Source organism: Myxine glutinosa, chromosome 5, assembly GCF_964187855.1.
Source record: "Myxine glutinosa chromosome 5, kmMyxGlut1.1, whole genome shotgun sequence".
Classification (NCBI taxonomy): domain Eukaryota; kingdom Metazoa; phylum Chordata; class Myxini; order Myxiniformes; family Myxinidae; genus Myxine; species Myxine glutinosa.
The window spans coordinates 61,695,056-61,720,466 of NC_136265.1; the positions used below are offsets into that span (position 1 = coordinate 61,695,056).

At 43.2% G+C, this 25,411-nt stretch overlaps 2 protein-coding genes across 3 annotated transcripts in view; one reads left to right on the forward strand and one right to left on the reverse strand.

Moving 5' to 3' along the window:
- The window catches only part of INTS9 (integrator complex subunit 9), a 63,294-nt gene extending 48,420 nt beyond the window's left edge, over positions 1 to 14,874 (forward strand). Inside the window, exons 10-17 of one of the 2 annotated variants that reach the window (XM_068118103.2) lie at positions 164 to 344; positions 3,343 to 3,403; positions 3,976 to 4,147; positions 5,173 to 5,297; positions 5,398 to 5,565; positions 5,759 to 5,857; positions 7,813 to 7,958; positions 13,815 to 14,874. In XM_068118103.2, the coding sequence (XP_067974204.1) occupies positions 164 to 344; positions 3,343 to 3,403; positions 3,976 to 4,147; positions 5,173 to 5,297; positions 5,398 to 5,565; positions 5,759 to 5,857; positions 7,813 to 7,958; positions 13,815 to 13,824 (962 nt within the window). In that variant the 3' untranslated portion in view covers positions 13,825 to 14,874. The remainder of the gene's footprint in view (positions 1 to 163; positions 345 to 3,342; positions 3,404 to 3,975; positions 4,148 to 5,172; positions 5,298 to 5,397; positions 5,566 to 5,758; positions 5,858 to 7,812; positions 7,959 to 13,814) is intronic. The other variant, XM_068118102.2, reaches the window with a different exon arrangement.
- A 318-nt stretch (positions 14,875 to 15,192) lies between these two features.
- Positions 15,193 to 25,411, reverse strand: part of LOC137428156 (zinc finger transcription factor Trps1) — a 51,131-nt gene continuing 40,912 nt past the window's right edge. Inside the window, exons 4-6 of the mRNA XM_068118101.2 lie at positions 20,669 to 20,927; positions 19,838 to 19,960; positions 15,193 to 18,760 (exon numbers count right to left, since the gene is read on the reverse strand). Coding sequence (XP_067974202.2) covers positions 17,609 to 18,760; positions 19,838 to 19,960; positions 20,669 to 20,927 — 1,534 coding nt within the window. The 3' untranslated portion in view covers positions 15,193 to 17,608. The remainder of the gene's footprint in view (positions 18,761 to 19,837; positions 19,961 to 20,668; positions 20,928 to 25,411) is intronic.

Sequence of the window (25,411 nt, forward strand, 5' to 3'; positions counted from 1 at the left end):
CAGCTTCCTGACATCAATAGCTCGATTTATTTTTTTACGGTTTGAAGTGGAAATGCAAGAGTTGGCGTTAAAAGTCCATATTCCGCGTTTCCGTGTGTTGCATGATGTTGTTTCTCGAAGAGCCTTTTTGTTTTCACGGTTTGACCATCTCCCCTTTTCCCAGCGGTGACGGTGCGTGGTGGAGGAAACGTGCTTGTTCCGTGCTATCCCTCGGGAGTCATTTACGACCTCCTGGAATGCCTGGCTCAGTACATGGACTCCGCGGGCCTTACGGGTGTCCCCCTCTACTTCCTCTCACCCGTCGCCAGCAGCTCGCTCGAGTTCTCTCAGATCTTCTCGGAGTGGTGATCCCCTGCAGCTGCCCCATTCACTGTCACTCACATCGACTCATAGTACTCGACACCACCTCGCGTCCGTCATTAAATCCATCCCATTTTATGGGGCATTCTTATATTTTGCACAACCTCAGGTTGTGACGATGAAAGGATCACCTTCTCGATGAGGTAACAGGCCAGGTCCACGGCTACCAAACTACCAAAATGCATGGCTCCGAGTGCTCTACGCCTCACATAGCTCTTCTATTTTTTACACAATCTACATAAAAAGGACGCTGTCTATCCCGATTTGTATCTCCCCTTCACCGCTTTGCTCATCGTCACCAGACTTGGGAATACGGCATCCAAATTTACTTACACCACCTCCATTTATTTAATTCGGCCCAGTCAAAATTAGACTTTTCTTGAAGCATTAGCCGTGCTTGGGCAGCGCTTCGAGCCCCACCACCGTGGGATTGTTGTTCTCTGGCCCTCCCATCCTATCATGTCCCATCTTCCGTCCCATCACCCGTTTATGGGTATATCCGCTAGTTGATGAATAAAATGGATGGAATTAAGGGAACGTTGATTCAGATGTACGAATTTTCTTTGCTTCATTGCAAATTGCAATCCCTCGAGCATTCGTCACTCCAGCCCAGATTGCAATGGTGTGTCGTGGACAGACAGACAAACACGCCCTCTTTGGATATCCACCTTTGGAATAATAGTCTGAGCCCGAGTGCAGCAGCATCTGAGAGAAACCGCACTCCGTCATGCACTTCCCAAACCAACATTTCCCAACCTCACTCTTGACGTCAAGAAACACTCTCCTGAACAACGTAATTTGGTTATCGATGGTATTATATCAGTTATATCGGTTATATATCGTATTATATCGGTCTATATCGTATTATCGTATTATATCGGTGTCGTATTATATCGGTCTATATCGTATTATATCGGTTATATCGCATTATCGTATTATATCGGTTATATCGCATTATATCGGCATCGTATTATATCGGTCTATATCGTATTATATCGGACTATATCGTATTATATCGGTCTATATCGGTCTATATCGTATTATATCGCATTATATCGGTCTATATCGTATTATATCGGTCTATATCGTATTATATCGGTCTATATCGTATTATATCGGTCTATATCGTATTATATCGCATTATCGTATTATATCGTATTATATCGTGTTATATCGTTTTATATCGGTCTATATCGTATTATATCGTTTTATATCGGTCTATATCGTATTATATCGGTCTATATCGTATTATATCGCATTATCGTATTATATCGTATTATATCGTGTTATATCGGAATCGTATTATATCGGTTATATCAGCTACATCAGTTATATTATATCGGTTATCGATGGTGCAATTGATTAGGACGGCGGGCTTAATTTCCTCTACAAGAACGGTGTGTGCTACCCGAGGCCGCTGCTCCAGATGGAAGTTTCAGTCAGATCCACCTTCACCCAGAAGAAGACCAACAGGTTCATTCCCTATCCCCGGGTTTCTTAGTTCTCGTACGTTGTGTTATTCATGTCCGGCTCGTCCATCAGCTTTGGCCAATACAGGAACACATTGCAGTCATACTGAAGTTGGTGTTTCCATGTGCGGAGATCTGTCTGACATACACACAGATTGATGATTTTTGTCATTGAGCCAACAATATTATTGGTACCTGGATAAATATTCCAATGTATTTTGATTAATTATTTATTTATTTATACAGCGTCTCTTCTGCGATGCCAACTAAAACACAAACAAGTACAAATACATTCAAAGTACACCGCCCCATGCCAAATAATTGAATATGCTGCAGCGCGGCATTGCCGGGGTGCCTCCGGCGCCCGGCAATACCGCAATGCAGCTCATTGAGGCTGCATTGGGAGTGAAAGGTGTACACTAATTGATTGATTAATTGTATAATTAAAATCAATAAAAGATTATCACAAAATATTTTCATAATCAATTGGCTAATCGCATAACTAAACCACTAGTGCTTCATCCGAAGATGTATCTTTTAGAAATTTAATTAAATAAGTCATTTATAAAAAATTAAATAATTAATTGATTACTCAATAAATAATTAATCGATTAATCAATAAATACTTAATAGATGAAATGATTAATCAATAAATCAAAAATATCCTTGATAGCCACATCACTTGGTCACTCATGTCCAAATATTAGCTTCCCAGCTCAAAAGGTGCCTGAGATATTGGCCAAATGAGAAAGAAAATAAATAAATGATTAATAATGAAAATAAATAAATAATAATCATAAAAAAATTAAATTATTAATCAATTTGGTCAGAGAACACATAAACTACCACTATTTCATCAGAATCTGTAACTTTAAAAAAAAAAAATTTTTTGTCATTAATCGAATAATTAAATAATTAATCGATTAATTGATTAATTAATAAATCAAAAATATCCTTTGCAGCCAAATCACCTGGTCATTGGCATGTCCAAATATCAGCTTCCTAACTCAAAAGGTGCCTGAGTTAATAATGGTCAGAAGAGAAATGAAATTTAATTAATTAAATAAGTACTTAATTAAACGCTAATAATTAAATAACTCCTCAATTAATTGATTATTCAAAAAACAAAAAATACCGTATTTGACAAAGGACTTGCTCACTACTGTGCCGAAATTTCAGCTTCCTAGCTCAAAGGATGGCTGAGATATCGTCCGGACAACCAAGAAAGAAAACAAACAAGCAAGAAAACAAACAAGAAAACAAACAAGAAACCAGAGTGAAAACTGAGTACTCTCTTTCAGCGTGCGTCACTGCCGAGCCCCCTTTGGTGCCCGGCAATGACGATTTGCAATGCCTGGAGATGGCATAGGAAAGGAGCGGTGTACAATTATTTCGGATGATGACTTGTATTGTTGCTTTATTACTCATGTGTAACATACATCTTGGAATTGTGGTTAAGAACGTTTAAATTTATTGAAGAGGCTCATTCTTGGACTTGGTGTTTCTTTTTCAGGCTCTGCCGCTCCAAGCAGTCCAAGGCTTACCTGCCAGAGCCTCCTTTCATCCACGCAGAGGTAAAAGTGCAAATTCAATATTTACATCCAGGACAGCTCAGATGTACCTTACCTGCCCAAACGTTGTCTGGTCTTGATTTACTTGTGTCTTTCTACGGTTATTGAGACTCATGAAAGGGTGGAATAAAAGACTGTAAAGCGTCAACTGACAGAAGATTGGGTGAAGAGGAAACGGTAATATGTGAGAGATGCCATTGATTTTGAGAGCTATAGATTACACAGAATGTAGGAGAGACTGAGGTGATGCAGTAGCACCAGCCCATAGGAGAAAGCAGGACCCCATTGGGCTACGGACAAAGGACTTGTAGTCTGAGTAGCTCTGGTTTACCATTGTGCACCCATAAAAAAACCACCTTTAGACCAACCAACAAAACCAACATTACCCATACTGTGGTGAAATTGAAAATTCCATCCCTGCCACAATAGGAAGGCCACAGCACTCTCCTTCGAGATGAGGAAATATACGAGCAGTTTCAGTATTTGTGAATAATCAAAAGCATGCTGATGATGCCTTGTGTGTTCCATTAACCATGTAGGTCGTGTGTGTGTGTGTGTGCATGTGCGTGCTGCAGCTCCTGCATTCCAACAGACTCAAACACTTCACCAGTATCAACGGAGACTTCAGCACCGAGTTTCGTCAGCCATGCGTGGTGTTTGCAGGACATCCGTCCCTCCGATGTGGAGACGCCGTTCATTTCATGGAACTATGGGGTCGCTCGAGCCTCAATACAGTCATCTTTACAGGCAAGTTGCATCCCTAATACACGGGCTGCCTTTGCATTCATACAGTTTGGTCTAAACCCCATCCAACTTGCCTAACGCTGCAGCCTGCATATACAACAAACAGGCATTTTAAGGCCATTTTCCCTGCTAGAGCAGGGGTTAGCCTTGCGGTCCCCATGACAATCTTCTCCATTTTGCCCTATTTTCTGCATCTCTCCTTGTTAACCCCCTTGCCCGCATTTCTTCTTCCACGATCTTTAGCCAAGTCTTTCTCGGTCTTCCCCGTCCTCTACTTCCTTCTACATTCATTTCCATCACTCTTCTCAACCAGTCACTTTCATCCTTCCTCAACACATGACCAAACCATCTCAACCTGTTTCTCTTCACAGCATCAATCACAGGCTCTATTCCCATCATCTTTCGTAATTCATCATTTGTCTTCCTCTCTCTCAACGATACTCCGCACATCCACCGAACCGTTCGCATTTCCACCCTTTCCAGCCTTCGTTGCTGCTCTACATTCATTACCCATGTCTCGCTCCCGTAAATCATAACACTTCTCACACATGCAGCATACACCTTTCCCTTCAGCTTCAACGACACTCCCCTCCTCGTCAGCACGCCACTCAGTTCCCGAAACTTCTTCCATGCACATCTCACTCTAGCAACCGTTGCCGAGTCTGATCCACCTTCTCCATTCAGCATGTCTCCTAGGTAACAAAATGTTTTCACACCTTCCAGCTTCATGCCGTCTCCAAGATCCAACTCAACATTTCCTCCATCTGCAGCTCCCTCTGTGCACACCTTACACTTGAATGTAGCTGCCATACACATGCTATAAACATGCCATAAATATGCAGCCTGCATATCTTCACTGAAAATTACAATCTATCCTTCTTTCTTACTGATGGAAGTTACAGGATGTACTTCTAAAGTGTTCTCCTCCTCGTTGGCAATGCTTCTTGAGCCATAAACGAGACATGTTGCTCTGCTCTTTAAACCCGACCATGAACGTGTCGTCTCACACCTGCCGTGTGCTCCCGCAGAACCAGGCTTTAACCATCTGGACGCATTGGCGCCGTTTCAGCCCCTTGCAATGAAAGCTGTTCATTGTCCTATAGACACGGGACTGAACTTCCCGCAGGTTTCCAAGCTTTTAAAAGACATACAGGTACGTGTTTGATACGTGCACAGGCTGACGAGACTAGTGGCCCTTAAAATCTTCTCATGTGGTCTCACTCGTACCCTTCCGTTCATGCCTTTCCTCGCAGCCCGTCCATGTGATATGCCCAGAGCAGTACACGGCTCCCCCAGCTGCGCATCCCCATCGCTCGGACCTGCAGCTTGAGCGACAGCCACCCCCAAGCACTATGCACCGTGCTGAGGCTCTCACCCTGCCCGTGCGGAGGCGCTATGAGCGTGTGGAGCTCAGCCCGGAGGTGGACCTTTGCAAGCAAGCTTGGGAATATTTTTAGGGTGTTTGTGAATCTTTTGGCACATTAAACGTCAGTAAAACTATTGCTGCCTGCAGAAAGGGAGCTAGCCTCTAGCCTCTAGAGTCTAGTGTTAGTAAACCTCTGGTAGAAAGAGCGTTAACGATCCTCTACCCCACGACCCGACCGATACCTGCAGGTTGCCGAATCCCTGATTCCAATGGAGGTGAAACCAGGAATCTCTGTCGCAACCGTTATGGCTTCACTATCGACGCGCGACAACAAACACGTCCTGCAGGTAGCAGTCTGCTTACATGAAATCTTTCATTATTACTTCAGTGACATCTTCTGTGACATCTTCTGTGACATCTTCTGTGATGTCTTCTGTGACGTCTTCTGTGACATCTGACGTCTCTGTGACATCTTCAGTGACATATTTCCTGCGGAACATCCACACAATGTAAAATGCGACTTCCAAGTCCTCAACTCCCTCCCTCCACCTCCCAAGCTCTCTACCTATGCTTCCCAAGTCCTCTACCTTCCAACCCCAAGTCCTCTACCTTCCAACCCCAAGTCCACAACCTCTGCTTCCCAACCCCAAGTCCACAACTTCCACCTCCCAACCCTAAGGTTTCAATCCCTTCCCCATTCCAAGCCTTCAAAAAACCTCCCCCACCCCTCACCACAACTCTTCACTCTTCAACCCTTCCCCTCCCCCCCCCCCAAGTCAAGTCTGTCCTATATTTGCTTCCCTCTATCCCCCCCTCCCCCATCTTCCCAACCCCAACTCTGTCCTACCCCCTCCACCGCCTGCTCATAAACGCAAAGGGGAATTCCCACATCGATCAATACATTTTTTTCATTCCCACATCAAAACAGTAGAATATTTAACTCTTTTCTCTCCCCTATCATGCTATCACTGACTTCACTGAAACCACAATCAAAACAGCAACAGCATGGCTCCCATCCCAGTCCCTGTCCAACTCACAATCCCACGAGATATGCGGAAAACCCTTGGAATTGCAACTCTCAAGTGATTATGAGCAGCCTAATTGCGCCAATAAACGACCTTAAACCAATTATCTTCTTCCTGATGCATATATACACACCGGTAAAAGTAAACGATGGACAAAGACCTTTATAATGACACGGCCTTTATTGGCCCTGGTCGAGTCATTTCAGAGAAAATAGTCGGATATAATAGCAAGGACCCGCAGAATCTCTGCTTCAAAGAAAGCCCTTGCTCGAGAGAGTGCCACATAGTTATTTGGGCGGTGTATAGGCAGCAGATCACTGCCTCGATCACGCCGAAAAATAAAAACCCCAGTTTGAAGCAAAAACATGCCCACTGCCTATGTGCATATAAAACACCATGGTAACATAGCTCTGATAGATTCCAATTGCACTGGCCCAGAAGCCTTAAAACTGAGGCTTATGCTTACTTTGGCCTTCACAAGGCCCATGAAGCCTATCGGCTCAAACTTTTCAATATTTGATGATCCTTTTGACTGTCGCTTTGGTCGTTTCACACTGAAGGGAAAACCTATCGGAAGGTCATGACGATTGTGAAGATGTCTTTGGCTTCACATAGAAGTAAGCACCAACATGGCCGCCCTGTGATTTTTCAGTTTGCAACTGTGGTTGGAGTCAAGGCAGCTGTCCAATCAGTGGGTTGAAAGGAGCATTTCACATTGACGGATGGTCAACAACAACAACAGGCATTTTAAGGCCATTTTCCCTGCTAGAGCGGGGGTTAGCCTTGCGGGCCCCATGACAATCTTCTCCATTTTGCCCTATTTTCTGCATCTCCCCTTGTTAACCCCCTTGCCCGCATTTCTTCTTCCACCACCTTTAGCCAAGTCTTTCTCAGTCTTCCCCATCCTCTACTTCCTTCTACATTCATTTCCATCACTGTTCCCAACCAGTCACTTTCATCCTTCCTCAACACATGACCAAACCATCTCAACCTGTTTCTCTTCACACCATCCATGATGGATGGTCGGACAAGCATATTATTTATTATATAGATTAGGTTTCTCACTCTTTGATTCGTCTGTCCTTACATTATAACTTGTCTTTCCTAATGTGTTTTAACTAATGTGCTCCTTCCCGAGTAGTTTCCATTCACAAATACTACCCCTTACCCCTCCCCCTTTATCTTGTATATTGTGATACTTGCGTCATACCTCAAACTTTCTCCTTTCCTCAACACCTAAATATCGTGCTCTGATAATTCTTTGATTCCCAACAAAGTTCAATCTTTTTTCCACGAGCCCCTACCCAAGACCCCTGCGTCATCCGCAAAGAAACGAAAGCGAGGAGAAGTCTTATCCCGAATGCCCCAACCCCTGCTCTGGGGAAGCGTCTCGGTCGATCGACTGCTGCAGAGCCTGGAAAAGGTGCGGACATTGTCAAATTCCTTCAATATTTGGTTTGGACTCCTGCATTCCACTGAGCGAGTCACTGGGTTTGGAAAAAGTATTTTGGGAAAGGTTTGAGTGCCATTGACTGGCTCTTACGTTCACTTTATTATCCTCGCCTGAGGAGAGGGTATTGCATTTGAGTCCGTTTGTCTGTCTGTTTGTTTGTTTGTCTGTTTGTTTGTCTGTCCGCACAGAATAAATATGATTTTCTCTGCAACCGTGGGTCCAATTGACAGGAAATTTTCACCATAGGTGCAACTCCACCTGCAGAATTTTTAATGATAATTACGATGTCATAGGTCACGTGGTTCGGCCGCCATCTTGGAAAAAATCGAGAAACTTTGCACCTCTATATCTCTGAAAGCGCTGAATAGAAAAAATTGAGACATGGCTCATTGTAAAGAACTCTCCATGGGGAATAAAATATGTTATGATGTCATTGGTGCCTCCTTTATGACGTCATAATTCGACAAGTACAAAACTTCATCCGATCAAGATGAAATTTATTGAGCATAATCTCGGAATAAATTCGTTTAGGAAAAAAAATGACGTCATCGGTCACGTGGTTCGGCCGCCATATTTGTTTTAACACAAAAGCCTTAAAAACTACTGAAAATATATCCTGGCGAGGGTTTGCATTCTCTGATTGCTCTTTCTTGTTAATTTTGTTTGAAATGTGGATGTGCCGAGACGAGTCTTGCCAGCCACACGATTGGTTGAATGTTTGAGAGAGACTATATATATATATATATATATATATATATATACACATAAATATATATATATAAATTATTTTGCCGTGAGTTAGACTATTGTGAGTATCTTACGAGTAGACATACAGTTAAGTTTAAATGCTTTGCGTACAGTAAAGTTGTCTTCTCAAAGATTTCAATCCTCTCGGCACGTCTCCTCTTCCGAAAATCTTTTTGTTACCATTGGTGTGGAATGTTGTGATTTCCCAACCTGATGTGGTAACGACGTGTGTGTGCGTGTGTGCGCTTTTAAGTAAAGGCGTCGACGTTCATGGAAGATCAGAACAACACTACAGGGTGCAGTTGATGGATACACAACATGGGGAAACGGGGTGGGACAAAACTGATTCACCCCAACTCGAGGAGAACAACTGCAGGTGAAGGGTGAAAACCGGGTCTCGGCGGGTTTAGTGATGCTCAGTAGTGGAAATGGGAGAGACCACTAGGTGGCGGTGTGGCTGGTGTCGCAATGCCCGGCAGAGGAAATGGGAAAGACCTTGAGGGCAGTGTACAGCAGACAAATCCTGCAGGGAAGAGCTTGGAAAAATGGACTCAGGAAGACGGTTTTTGGGTGAGAAAAGGCATATGTGATGGAATGGAGTTGAGCGTTTGGTTTAGACATGGAGAGGAATAGACATGACTCTTTTATAAACGACTTTATTTATTTGCCAAATTACCATGAAGATGCTCAATTCCAAATGTGCCATCTTCACAACTCAGAGAATTTCCTTGCACATCCCGGTTTTTTTGGCCAATCACACACATCGAGGTGTGTCTCTTGCTAGCACTGTGTCACACATGAGATGTTTGCGATCGATCGTTTTGGCCAGCAAGATGTGGTTCAGCTTGACTCTGTTTACATAAATAACTTGATGGTATTCATCGAATACTTACCCTGTGCAGTCAATTTTGTGCGAGCCAACTCTTCTGTTTTTGAAGTTTTTTTCTTTGATCTTATATGGCTGCAAAAGCACGTGAATGATGACATCATAAATTTATATTCTCTAATATAATTGTTGTGTAGATCACACTCAATAAATTTCAAACTGATCAGACTAAGTGTTGTCTCTGTCGAATTATGACGTCATAATTAAGGCACCAATGATGTCATCGTTAACAACACTTATTCCCCATATGGAGTTCTTTACAATGAGCCACGAAATGGAGTTGAGCGTTTGGTTTAGACATGGAGAGGAATAGACATGACTCTTTTATAAACGACTTTATTTATTTGCCAAATTACCATGAAGATGCTCAATTCCAAATGTGCCATCTTCACAACTCAAGAGAATTTCCTTGCACATCCCGGTTTTTTTGGCCAATCACACACATCGAGGTGTGTGTTTTGGAGATGTGGAGGTGCAACGTTTTTTGGTTTTTCTAAGATGGCACCTGTACCACATGACATATGGCCTCTTAATTCTCATTTTAAAAATCTACAGGCGGAGTCGCTCCTTTGTTCTAAATTTTGTGTTCATCGGACTAACAGTTGCAGAGGAATTTTTTTTTCATACTGATCAGATCAAGCGTTATACTTGTCGAATTATGACGTCATAATGAAGGCACTGATGACATCATCATTGACATATCTTATTCCCCATGGGGAGTACTTGACAATGAGCCTTGTTTCAACTTTTTCCATTGAGCGGTTTTGGAGATATAGAGGTGTAACGTTTTTCCAAGATGGCGTCCATACCACGTGACCTATGACGTCACAATTATTAATAAAAAAATTATACAGGCGGAGGTGCTCTTATGGTAAAATTTCGTGTCAATCAGACCAACGGTTGCCGAGAAAATGAATTTTAAAAATTCAGACGTACGCACGCACGTCACACATACGCACCCGAATGCCTAACCCTGCTTTTCGCTTCGCGAGCGCAGGGTAATAAAGGTGTGTGCATATTCCGTAAAATAATCCCATCACATCCTGTTTGTAACTGAACTGGTTTTTTGTTTTCCTCCATTACTTTAAGCAACGGTGATGGTTGTGTTAAAAATGTTAATGCTCGACACCATATGATAAACTGGTAACTGAATGAACTGCGTTCCCCTTCCATTTTCAATGCCACAATTACTAACCGAATGCTTTACAAGATCATGGCAGGTGTTTAACGTTTTTTTTTTTTTCATTAACCCACAATTGGTACCTTGGCGCTTGATGCCAAGTGATGCCAAGCTTCCCGGTTCTATCCCATGCAATGTCGATTTCTCCATTGATTGTTATTGAGCCTCCCCCTATAGCATAGGGCAGTGGTTCCCAAACCTTCTTGTCCACGACCAAAAATTTGAAATCGCATTCGCTTTTGATGCAACTCGTGCCGATGAAAAAAAATTTGTGGGAGAAAAAGCTTTCGACATGAACCCCCGGGATTTTGAAAACCGGGATTTTGAGGGTGGGTTTTCAGGTTCTGGTCGCGACCCTGGGTTTAGGAACACCTGGCATAGGGGAAGGCTTATTGCTGTTGTAGGGTTTGTTTCCACAATTGGCACCCCTAGGAGTACTAAACCACCATTTAGAAAAAAAAATTCCTGCACTCAACATTCCAATTTTCCGAGCTGTATCTCGGAGCCGGCTGGGACTTTCGGAATGAAATTTTGCATCAATAATAGGAATCAAAGTATGCGTAGTTGAACTAATTTTTGACCATGACCTATTTAAGGTGATGTCCTAATTATAGACTTTTAACATTTTTCACCAAAACTCGACCAAAGGTTGTCTGATCGAAACAAAATTACCCTCATTAGATGCCAAGAGCAAGCCGCATTTAAACTTGATTTACATCATACCAGGTTAAAGGTCAAGGTCTTACACCTTTAGGAGTATTAAACTGAAGCACGCGGTGCTAACCATTTAGGTTTTTCTGCGGATGTCTGAGCTGTATCTCGGAATGAAAATTTGCATCAATAATGGGAATAAAAGGTGTGGGTCAACCCCGCAGTTGACCTATTTTTAACCTTGACCTATTTTAAGGTCATGATTCATGGTAAAATTTGTATTGGTAATATTTGTATTTGTATTGGTAAAATTTGTATTGAATAATATTCATGGTAATATTTGTATTCATGGTAAAATTTTGTATTAGACATTTTTCACCATAACTCGACTAAGCTTTGTCCCTTAATCTCATTAAATAGCCTATAACAAGGCACATTTACACTTAAATTACATCATACCCCACCGAGTTAAAAGTCAAGGTTAAATGGTGGTCTGAAAACAAACACGTTTTTTTGCCTATGTGGAATCTCAAAGATGTTCTTGCATCGTAATGGTTTACCTGCACTGAGGTTGTGCACCTGATATTTGATGTGTCCTTGACCTACTTTTTTCAGATTGTGACCTAATTAACAAAAAGCAACTTTTAACTTGAATAATTGTCCTCCGATTCTCATGACGCTGAGTGTTATGGACAGATTGTAGATGTTGACACATTTTCTTTATTTATACTCTATTCCTAAATGTTGAAGGTCAAGGTCGTATGGTGGTCTGAAAAAAAAACAAAAAAACAGCCAGCATTGAATCGTGGGCTTTCAGGGTAAGCCTCCCCCGGCTGGGGTACTGGGGTAGGCTTAACCTTGGCGATCGCTTTGTGATCGTAGATATCTAGTTGTTGGTGTAATTTGTGCAAAAGTATACTGATGTATCTTAATGTTCACGTCCTGCAAGTGATTTAATTGCACAAGATAGTCAGGTTCACTGTTTTTTCGTTCAAAATTTTTGGAGATTAGCAAAACTATACATTTTTGGAATATTCAGAGCATGAGGAATCCAAAAATTAATGTTGGCATTTGCGTAGACACCTGCATGGCCGCCATTTTGGATTTTCAAAATGGCCGCCATAAAAATACATAATTTGCGCTATCTCGGATTCTAGTCAACCCAGAATCTTATTTAAATATGCGAATCCTATGTTTTCTGGGTCAAGAAAACCATTGGTGGGATCATTAGACTTCTAATCCTAACACTTGCTTCACTTTTAGGACTTTCCAGATGACACTCAGGACAGTGATGAAGATCTGTAAAAGCATATTCCTGAACGGTGTAGACCTAGTAGATCCTGTGTATAGGACTTATAGTTCAATCTGATACTAACAAGGCTGCTTTCTTGCTTTATAAACCCAAACCTATAACTTCAAAGGACTTGCAATATCATGTATTATGTAATACAGTTATATCACAAATATAAAGACAATGGTTTTCAATTACCTTTGTTTGTTGCTTTTCTATAATCCTGAGCACTATTTTGAGGCCTTTATTGGATTCCTTGACCCAGAAAACATAGGATTAGCATATTTAATTAAGTTTCTAGGTTGACTAGAAGCCAAGATAGCGCAAAATATGTATTTTATGGCGGCCATTTTGAAAATCCAAAATGGCGGCCATGCAGGTGTCTGTGCAAATGCCAAACATTGATTTTCGGATTCTCCATGCAGCCGACTCCTTGAGCCTTTGCGCCTCCGGGGAATTTACTGGGTGGTCTGTCATTGCCTTCCCATTGATGAGATCAGGGATTTTGAATTTGACTGGGGTACTGGGACACTGTGGCCTAATCCTTTTTGAAACCGTACCATGAGGACTTTAATGTCAATTGGTGCTTGGAGATGGGACGGCCAACTTGATGTCCCCTCCAAAGGACGGCGTATTTCACTGTGCACTGTCTTGTCTGTAAAACACCAGGTCGGCTGATTTTTAATCTGGCATCATCTCGATATAAATCGAACTCCGACCCGCAGCTCAAAGCTGAGTTCGCACCCCACCTATCCCGAACTTTACAACATGGAAATCCTTTATTTTTGAACTTTTTTTTTTTTTGAACTTTTTTTTTTTGTAATTTTTTTTGGGGGGGGAAAAGAATTTTTTGGGAAAAATTGTTTTTTGGGGGGAATTTTTTTTTTTTTTTTGCGCAAATTTTTTTTTTTTTCGCAAATATATATATTTTTTGTCAAAGAACCTTCTTGTCAAATCTCTATTTTCACAAACAATATGTATCCATACAATCAAGTAACATTAATAGTTTGAAAGTATGAACGAGGCATATTGGAAATTGGTTGGAAAATGCAATCCTTTTGTCCTGCTCAGCAAGGAGTGAAGGACGTGAAGGTGGAGAGCGTCGGGGATGGACACATACTGCACCTCCAGGCCGAGGACTCCATCATCCAGCTTTCTGACGATTCCACTCACATCATTTGTACCGACGAGGGACTGCGCGCCCGCCTACGGGACGTCCTCGTGCACCTCCTAAACCGCCTGTAGTTTCTCATCCCGACCATTTCTGGACTGGTTCTGTCGTCAGATGAAGGAGATGAAGGTCTTCTTGTGATAAAGCAGATTTTTCATGCCTGGCTTGTGGCGGGGCGGAGGTTTTTGTAAAGACCGTTGTACCTTGCACATTAAACGATAAAGCTAAATTAAATTGTTTTGTTTTTGAATTGAGAACTATCTCACCAGGAGATGAAATATTTGTCTCGTATTTTCCTTCTTCAGGACCTGAGGGTAAAGGTAAACGAGTCGTGGGGTCCGATGCATGGTCGATGCACTGCTCCTTGGAAAGGAGGGCCTTCGTCTTGCACGTGAGGACCTGTTTGCACGTCCCCAGTCTTGCCTCGAGTAAGGTGACCTGCATTGCACGTGTTGAGGTGCTGGTGGGGTACCGACCGTGTTGAGGTGTGGAGAAGGGGGTGGGTGCGTGTGCAGAGGACCTGATGACACTTTTCACATCAACAAAACAAACTCGTGATTTAAGTTTCATTGGCTGTTTGTAAAATACAAAGTTTCCTGTTAAAGGCATTTAAAACCTGTACGATGTAAACCTTAACTGCGCAGCAGGGAAAAAAAAAACAGCGCTTCGCTTGCAGCAAAGATACAGAAACACAAAACGACAACATTTGTTATAAAAGTGTAACAAGAAGAAACCAGAAGTTTCTCACGTTCCTTTTGCCGTGATGTCATGAACAAAAACTTTCTCCACTTCCCGTCCAGTTTAGAAATGAAACAGGCCTGCGAGTCGACTAATATGGGAAATGTGCCACGTGCCAGGCTTTATGGCCATCGTGTAACATGATCCCGTTGCGTACCTCGAACTCGCCCGAATACATCACTCCGTACCCTCCTCGACATTAAAAAGTATCAAAATGTTAAATCCTGTTGCAGAATCCTCTCATCTCATATAAGTGCAATCAATAAATACATCTTACCTACACAGGCATAATAGTATGTACATTGTTATATATGGCCATGGTAATACTACACAGTGAGAGCCGTGGTTTGCTCCGACCTTCGAGGGAAAGTCTGAGGAGGGTGTTCTGAGCCTTTTGTACATCATGTATCATGTAAGGCATCATCATGTATCATCATGTATCATGTAAGGCACATTTTGAATGCTCAACCCGATATTCCTTTAAATACCACAGTGGGATTTGTCAGATATCCATCCCACTGTGTCTGTGTTATTTAAAAAAAAAAAAAAAAAATCTAAATGGATTTATCAACCGGGAAACCATCACTAGTCAAGATTTACTTGAAACAGTCCTCAGGTAACACTGATAGTTCAGGTACGATTAGAGTTTGCCAGCATTCTCTATCTCCTGCTATCGTGAATGCACCTGTTAGTACCTTTAATAAACAGAACCGGGATTATAACTGGAAACTTTCCGATGACTTTCTAATCTCGATGATGGAAGAATTTACGAGAGAAACAAGAATTTCACCTTCGGTACACCCCTACCCTCCCCCTGCTCCCTCTCCTTCCCTCCAAAACTATGGTCAGCAATTTGTTATTCCCAAAAAATTGCATTTGCAACCGCAATGCCGCATGGGCCCGCTCACAGCCGAGCCAGCAGGTGGGAACGTCCGCTCGTCGTAACCAAACCTGCAGCAGCAGAAGTTCCTAAACAAACACCTTTACCTGCTCAACATAATCCGTGAAATCTCTGCTTCCGTTCAAATGTTTAGCAAGTTTTGCGACTAATTACTTGTATATTAGAAGTTTTCCGGTTTAATGCCCAATTTGTACAAGCACGAGCAGGACGGCCTTGGAGTATGTCCACTCGCCTCTGAGCTCTCTCGCCTGGGTTTGAATCCCGACCCAGCCAGAAACGTGCTGGCGCTCGGATGGACGTTAAACTTGACGTCTCGTCTTCTGGCGTTAGTTGGCGGACGTTAAGTTAAAGATTCCCACGGCGTCCTACATGAAGAGTATGTGAGCTAACGCCGGCACCCAGAACAAATCACAAATTCCTGCCCTAAATTACAGGGGGACACTGCATTAGCGGCACAGCTAGGCTCCCAGCAGCCGGAGGCTGCATTCGGAATGAATGAATTTATACAAGCGTAACTCCTGCGCTCCCCAAAAGCAACCGGTGCATATTCATGTGCACTGTACTTGTGTACACCCATGCACTGTACTTGTGTACACCCATGCACTGTATGTGTACTGTACTTGTGTACACCCATGCACTGTATGCACACTGTACTTGTGTACACCCATGCACTGTATATGCACTGTACTTGTGTACACCCATGCACTGTATGTACACTGTGCTTGTGTACACCCATGCACTGTATGTACACTGCTTGTGTACACCCATGCACTGTATGTACACAGTACTTGGGGAATTACACACACTGTGTGCTGCACTAGTGTAAACAATCATGTGCACTGTACTTGTGTACACCCATGCACTGTATGGGCACTGTACTTGTGTACACCCATGCATTGTACTTGTGTGCACCCATGCACTGTATGTGTACTGTACTTGTGTACACCCATGCACTGTATGTACACTGTGTTTGTGTACACCCATGCACTGTATGTACACTGTACTTGGGGAATTACACACACTGTGTGCTGCACTAGTGTAAACAATCATGTGCACTGTACTTGTGTACACCCATGCACTGTATGGGCACTGTACTTGTGTACACCCACACATTGTACTTGTGCGCACCCATGAACTGTATATGTACTGTACTTGTGTACACCCATGCACTGTACCTGTGTACACCCATGCACTGTACTTGTATACACCCATGCACTGTATGTGCACTGTACTTGGGGAAACGTAACGGCTGATGAAAGAATATTTGTTCATTATAATTTATAACATTTCCCTGAAATGATTGACAAAGAAAAGTATAAGGATTCAAGTGGTCCAATTGTACAGCAGAAAAGGCTTTTGTGGCCTAATAATGCAGCCCTTTTCACCAGCCTACATCAAACCATCTGGTCCTAAGCTACAAGAGTGGTTCGAGTGAAAGTCGAGTATTGTTTTTTGCAACATATGGTGTACCAACTGAGCGTAAAGATGGCTTGTCCCTCTGGATGGAGGTCATGGAGGAATAAATGCCTCCTCAAGACGTGCCGATGCGTATTCGAAGCGTAATGGCATCTGACGGAGGTGCTTAAAGGAGAGGTTAAGCGTACATTTGAGGTCCAGGATCATCGCGCTCAACTATAGGTGGTGGCTAAACAGATTTACATGGAGGAGAAGGAGAAGGTTTGTGCAAGGCAGGTGAGAGTGTACCTTCCACCAGAACCGCCCTCGAACGAACAAATGTCCAATTCTGAGTACATGTCACAAGAAAGCTTTCCGAACAATAAAACAACTTAAAGGACTTTTTGTTGTGATGTGTTCCTCATAACCGTAAGAGCACTGGAGAGAAATAGCACCAACCGGTAAGGCTGGATACTCAGAACGAGGTAAAGCAGTGACTTAGCAGGTCAGGCCTAATGGAATTAACCTAAAAAGGCACTTTTACAGATCGTAAACCAAAGTTTCTTTGTGGATATTTTATGGCAATCTGACAACTGTTTTACCGTTTCAGACCTTTAAAAAAAACCCCAATAAACTTGAGTCCAAGTATAAAGTTCGGTGTCAAAAAACCCCACCGGAACTCGTCGCGCTGCCATTCAAAGACTGAGTGCTCGTGCCTGTAGTCGATGTCTCTGCGCCGGTTGTTGGATGACAAACGAGTGGTGTAGACGAGGAAGGTGAAATTGAATGGTTGTCGTTGGTGCACAACGTAGCAGCTGTTGGTGTTGTTATTGCAGTTGCGGAACAATCGAGAGAAGTTGAGGTAGCAGGTGACAAAAGAAGGGGAACTGTTGAACTTGGAAGATTGTCGGCACAAGCCGAAAGGTCAGACTCATTTTGATGACCCTTTTGGACGTGTGACGCAAAGTCATACTTATCGATACATGTGCGTAGGCAGACGGCACAGCAGAAGGGTGCTCCTTCACCATGGCAACTCATGTGTAGCGCATGTAATGTCGTGTCGAGGAACAGAATTCCACAACGGGGACAATGCGCAGACGATTCGTCCTGAGTCGCTTTGTCTGAACATTTCGACGGTACAAACGCGGACGACTTTCTCGCTTCCGAACCCTCACCGGTTTCCCCAGCTCCGGAGGTCTGTGATCGACCGTGAACCACCAAATCCAGGGGTGCATCTGGTAGCCGAGATGGCGGTGGTATGGGTGGGGAAGGGTATGCCCAGGGCATGCCGTACGCTGGTGAAATGAGCGAGGTATGTGGAAAAGCGAATGCGGGAGGTGGAAATCCACGAAACTCTGCCGCGGCGGCCCAAATCCTAAGCCACTCGGCGTCGGGGTAGAGTGCACTCGGTAACATCGCGGCGCTCACCCCGACTGCCAGCGCAGCGCCAAAGGGAGCCCCACAAATTGTGGGGTGCTGGTATTTCTCTATGGGGCTCCCAGGTGGCGTAATATGTACTCCAGTGCTGGACATTGGTATCAGATACTTTTCGATGGGGCTTCCGGGAGGATGCCCTGAGGACTCGACATCTCTGCCGTTCCTTATGTGCCTCGCGAGCCACTCTGCTTTCACCGGTTCGGCAACGACCATTCCCTCCGAGGAATTTTCTACAGATGATAGAGGTGGCAAAGGGTTGGTCGCAGACGGTACTGGCGGCCATTTTCTGAGCGGGCCATCGGCACGTTTCCTCGTGCGGCGCCGGATGATCTGCTCTCCGTTGCTGTGCTTGATGATGTTTAGGGGTCTGGGTGTCTGCGACACATATGAAGATAAATTATGTTGAAAATACTTTTGCAAATCATGTCAATTTATTGGTCCATGGGCCTGTTGCAAGGCCTGAGTTGCAAAGCCTTCTTCAAGACATGGACCAATTCTCCATACACTTTGGCAAATTGCTTACACACTTCGGGAAGCACTTTAATATTAATATGCTTATAAACCTCTTTGCTGATCCATATGGATAAGCTGGTGCCTTCATCACATTGGTAAACAGATCCCATTTACATCCATCATGTGCAAAATGGTGCAATAGCAACCTCCCCCTTGCCTCGTCCAGTTCATTCCACTTCTCCCTTCTCCCATTTCTTCCCTTTCCTCTACTCTCCATTAGTTTTTTCGATACCATTTTTTAAATTGCCTCACCACCCCACTCCAATATTTAATGCCTCCTTCCCGGAATTTCAAAACCTCGAGCACTGTTTTGCCACCAAACGAATCCACAAGATCCCTCATGAAGCAAAAATGGATCTGATCCCCTCTTCAGGAATGCTTTATTATTCATAGGGTCCCAAAAGTGGCTGTAGGATTGAAAAGGATCCTTACGGGGCAAAGTTGTCCATGTTAGGCTCGACCATTTCAGGGAATTTGGTAAGAGTACAAAGTCCTGCTCTTGCGAGAATCCAACACAAGGGTAGCAGGAAAGCTCAGTTGGTAGCTTTCCTACTACCCTTTTGTTCTGTACAGTGTGCGATTGATCCAGGACGGGTCCAGATTTAACGAGGAATACCCATTCTGAAGCGGTGCATCATGAAGCATGCCTTCCAGATGATGATGTTAAAATCCTATGCTAATGGTTGAAAATAGGAGGCCATTGTGAACTGGTACTTTCACCAAATTGACTACTTGAGGTTTGTTGTATCGTTCGAACTTTACCTTCATTTCATTGCACACCTCTGCATTGGACAGTAATGGTGGAGATATTTTTGTTGCAGATTTCCACAATTCTCTATAAATATGAATATACTACGTTTCCTCTTCCTTCGACAACCCAAATTAACACAGAAATGAAAAGTAAAAGAAACGTGGGCAAGATGTCGAGTTATTCCTTACCGCATGGAGTTTTTGGTACAGGCCACATGCGTTGCATACGTAGCCGCCATTGGCGTTTTTCCTCCAGAGTGATGTCTTGGTCGTAAGGCAGTTTGCGCAGAATACACCTGATCCTCTTCGTCTCTGTGGCACACGCAGGACCACTCGAGTTGGTCTTGTGTTACTAGTCATTTTTTAGTGAACGGAAATCGGCTGCTGTTAGACCACCTGGCAATGCATTGCAGCGGCACATGGGGTTGGGCCCACCAACACCAAATAGGACACGACTTGTAATTAGGCTGGGCAGTTAATAACGGTCTAGGAATTGGGCCCTATTAGGCTGAAGGTGCAACTAGTATGAAGAAGCCTCAGGTTGCTCCAGCTTAGGCTCGGTTGGAAACTGATGACATCGCTCTCATCCTTTATGATGAGTACGATGGGGTCCCTAACATCCACCAATAAGTGCATGTAGAGCAGGCAACTTAACACACTCTCAAAGATGGGTCAGCGACGCTAGTGACTAGCATCTACTCATTCCCTACGAAGGGTAGTCTAAACTTTTGAAGAAAATATTTTGATGTTTCACTCGTCTTAATGCACCGGTTTTACAATGTATTATGTAATCGTTTATTATAATGGATGCTCCCTGAGGAAACCTACCACGGGGTTCCATTGTAGTGTTTCTGTACCCGCATAGCATCCAAACATGGAGGTTTCTTAAGATTTTAAATAATAAACAAACGTTTCTGAGTCGTTCTATGTGCACAAATGTCAGTCATGGTTCCGTTGTGCTGTAATCTGTTGTACAGTATTGTCTATCAAAAGTTAAGTATCGTAAGGTCATACAACTACCTTGGCAAGAGAGGGAGAGTCTTCCTTGTCTTTCGGCGCTTCAACGTCACACGTCACTCTCCTGTATTGCAGTCCGGCCAACTCCGGCCTCAAGACTGCTAGTTCCAACTCCCCGGCTGGAAATCCACAAACGCGGACCTGCTGATTATCCGAGCCACCGGGACCGTCCGGGAGACGGAGGGTTCGGCGAGCCGTTGACAATGATTGGAGAGTCGCATCAGGACCTCTTAGCTGGCAACGAATGTCATCAAACCTTGGCCTAAAGCAAAAGGAAAGGGAGGATTTCACCGTTGATTCATTCACTTTCATTCGTAAAAGTCATTTTGACTCATTTGAAATCCTTCCTCATCTTACATCCAGATTACGTTACATAGCCCATGGGCAAAAAATCCCATTTGCTATTCTCCTCTGAGTTCAAGGCTAACGATGCTGGCATCACCAAATACCATATAAACAACATTGTATAGTAATGCATATAAAAGTACATTGATATCCCCTGATGTCCTTGTCCTGCATGTTATGTATCCACAAGATCTTCCCTGAACGTTAAATCACCAAAGGATCTGATTTTCTCTACATAACATCTGAATAAGGCAAGATACTCGTTCAGTGAAATCGTTTTTGTCCCCAGCCCCTCTGACGAGGTCAGAGACGGGACATGAAAATGATCCGATCTGTCAATGTTCTTTTGTGCACGTGATATTTCAAAAACCGTTGAACATTTAGCTTTCATATTGCAGATATCATTTTAGGAATTAGGGTTACATTTTAGGATTACATTTTAGGAATGATTCCTCATGACACCATCTCAACCTGATTAGATCATGGCTGTGATTGGCTGAATGATGTTGCCATATGGCAATCAGTTTTAGGAAATGATTTAAATCATTTTTAGGAGCGATTTGAATCTGTTTTAGGAATAATTTAAATTCGTTTTAGGGATCATTTGAATCGATGGTAGAAATGATTTGAACAAGTTTTAGGAATGATTAAAATGATTTAGGAATGATTCAATCACTTAGGAATGATTTAGGCTGGTTTTAGGAATGATTTGAATCAGTGAACGGGGTTCAATGATTTGAACAAGCTTTAGGAATTATTTGAACAAGCTTTAGGAATGATTTGAATCAATTGCAGAGATGATTTGAAAAAGTTTTAGGAATGATTTAAATCAGTTTTAGGAATGATTTAAGCTGGTTTTAGGAATGATTTGAATCCGTTTTAGGAAAGATTTGAATCAGTTTTAGGAATGATTTAAATCAGTTTTAGGAATGATTTGAATCAGTTTTAGCAATGATTTGAACAAGCTTTAGGAATTATTTGAACAAGCTTTAGGAATTATTTGAACAAGCTTTAGGAATGATTTGAATCAATTGCAGAGATTATTTGAAAAAGTTTTAGGAATGATTTAAGCTGGTTTTAGGAATGATTTGAATCAGTTTTAGGACTGATTTAAATCAGTTTTAGGAATGATTTAAGCTGGTTTTAGGAATGATTTGAATCAGTTTTAGCAATGATTTGAACGAGCTTTAGGAATTATTTGAATCAATTGCAGAGATGATTTGAAAAAGTTTTAGGAATGATTTAAATCAGTTTTAGGAATGATTTAAGCTGGTTTTAGGAATGATTTTAAGCTGGTTTTAGGAATGATTTGAATCAGTTTTAGGAATGATTTGAATCAGTTTTAGGAATGATTTAAATCAGTTTTAGGAATGATTTAAGCTGGTTTTAGGAATGATTTGAATCAGTTTTAGCAATGATTTGAACAAGCTTTAGGAATTATTTGAATCAATTGCAGAGATGATTTGAAAAAGTTTTAGAAATGATTTAAATCAGTTTTAGGAATGATTTAAGCTGGTTTTAGGAATGATTTGAATCAGTTTTAGGAATGATTTGAATCAGTTTTCGGAATGATTTAAATCCGTTTTAGGAATGATTTAAGCTGGTTTTAGGAATGATTTGAATCCGTTTTAGGAATGATTTGAATCAGTTTTCAGAATGATTTGAACAAGCTTAAGGAATGATTTCAATCAGTTTTAGGAATGATTTGAATCAGTTTTCAGAATGATTTGAACAAGCTTAAGGAATGATTTCAATCAGTTTTAGGAATTATTTGAACAAGCTTTGGGAATGATTTAAATCGGGTTTAGGAATGATTCAAGCCAGTTTTAGGAACTACTTGATTCGGGTTTAGGGATGATTTGAATCGGTTTTAGAGATTATTTGAATCGGTTTTAGCAATGATTTGAACAAGTTTTAGGAATGATTTAAATCGGTTTTAGAGATGACTTGAACAAGCTTTAAGAATGATTTGGGCTGGTTTTAGGAATTATTTCAATCAGTTTTAGACGTGACTTGAATCGGTATAAGGAATGATTTGAATCGCTTTCAGGAATGATTTGAATCGCTTTCAGGAATGATTTGAATCAGTTTAGGATTGATTTGAATCGGTATCAGGAGTTATTTGAATTGGTTTTTGGAATGATTTGCATCAATATCAGGAATTATTTGAATTGGTTTTAGGAATTTCTTGAAATGGTATCAGGAATGATTTGAATCGGTATCAGGAATGTGATTTGAATCCATTTTAGGAGTGATTTGAATTGGTATCAGGAATGACCTGAATCGGTATCAGGGATGACCTGAATCAGTTAGCTGCACCTAATAATTCCTTCTCTTATAACAAACTGCATCACAAGCTCAATCCCAAAAGCCATATTTTACCCTCACGCCCCAAACTCCACCCCACCCCTACAGCGTGTCTTGGCAGCAAAGATCTTTTCCGATTTCCTGGGACGGGTGTAATTTTCATTGCAAAGAGAAAGAGATTCCAGTTGCAAAAACATCCCCGGGGGGAAAGTGAACAAAGCTCTTCAGAATTTCCTTCATAACTCTGGCCAGCACGTCCCGTTCCCCTGGACTACCCTAACCCCCATGCTCGCTCACCTCATCCACATCACACATGCACTAGACTACACTAGTGCCATGCTCATGCACACTCACCTCGTCCACATCACGCATGCACTTGACTACACTCGTGCCATGCTCGTGCACACTCACCTCATCCACATCACACATGCACTAGACTACACTAGTGCCATGCTCATGCACACTCACCTCGTCCACATCACACATGCACTAGACTACACTAGTGCCATGCTCCTGCACACTCACCTCGTCCACATCACACATGCGCCCAAGACTACACTAGCACCATGCTCACTCACCTCGTCCACATCTCACATGCACTAGACGACGCTAGTGCCATGCTCACTCACCTCATCCACATCACACCGCACTCACCGCATCCACATCACACATGCGCACTCACCTCGTCCACATCTCACATGCACTCGACGACGCTAGCGCCATGCTCACTCACCTCATCCACATCTCACATGCACTAGACGACGCTAGCGCCATGCTCACTCACCTCATCCACATCACACATCCGCACTCACCGCATCCACATCACACATGCGCACTCACCTCGTCCACATCTCACATGCACTCGACGACGCTAGCGCCATGCTCACTCACCTCGTCCACATCGCACATGCACTAGACTATGCTAGCACCATGCTCACTCACCTCATCCACATCACACATGCACTAGACTATGCCAGCACCATGCTCACTCACCTCATCCACATCACACATGCACTAGACTATGCCAGCGCCATGCTCACTCACCTCATCCACATCACACATGCACTAGACTACACTAGCGCCATGCTCACTCACCTCATCCACATCACACATGCACTAGACTATGCCAGCACCATGCTCACTCACCTCGTCCACATCGCACATGCACTAGACTACACTAGCGCCATGCTCACTCACCTCATCCACATCACATATGCACTTGACCACGCTAGCGCCATGCTCACTCACCTCGTCCACATCACACATACACTAGACTACTCTAGCGCCATGCTCACTCACCTCATCCACATCACACATGCACTAGACCATGCTAGCGCCATGCTCTCACCTCGTCAACATCACACATGCACTAGACTACGCCAGCGCCATGCTCACTCACCTCGTCAACATCACACATGCACTAGACTACGCCAGCGCCATGCTCACTCACCTCGTCCACATCACACATGCACTAGACTACTCTAGCGCCATGCTCACTCACCTCGTCCACATCCCACATGCACTAGACTACGCCAGCGCCATGCTCATTCGCCTCATCCACATTGCACATGCACTGGACTACGTCAGCGCCATGCTCACTCACCTCGTCCACATCACACATGCACTAGACTACGCCAGCGCCATGCTCATTCGCCTCATCCACATTGCACATGCACTAGACTACGCCAGCGCCATGCTCATTCGCCTCATCCACATCGCACATGCACTGGACTACGTCAGCGCCATGCTCACTCACCTCATCCACATCACACATGCACTGGACTATGCCAGCGCCATGCTCACTCACCTCGTCCACATCACACATGAACCCGACCACTCTAGCGCCATGCTCACTCACCTCATCCACATGCACTAGACTACGTCAGCGCCATGCTCACTCACCTCATCCACATCACACATGAACCCGACCACTCTAGCGCCATGCTCACTCACCTCATCCACATGCACTAGACTACGCCAGCGCCATGCTCACTCACCTCATCCACATCACACATGCACTAGACTGCGCCAGCGCCATGCTCACTCACCTCGTCCACATCACACATGCACTAGACCAGGCTAGCGCCATGCTCA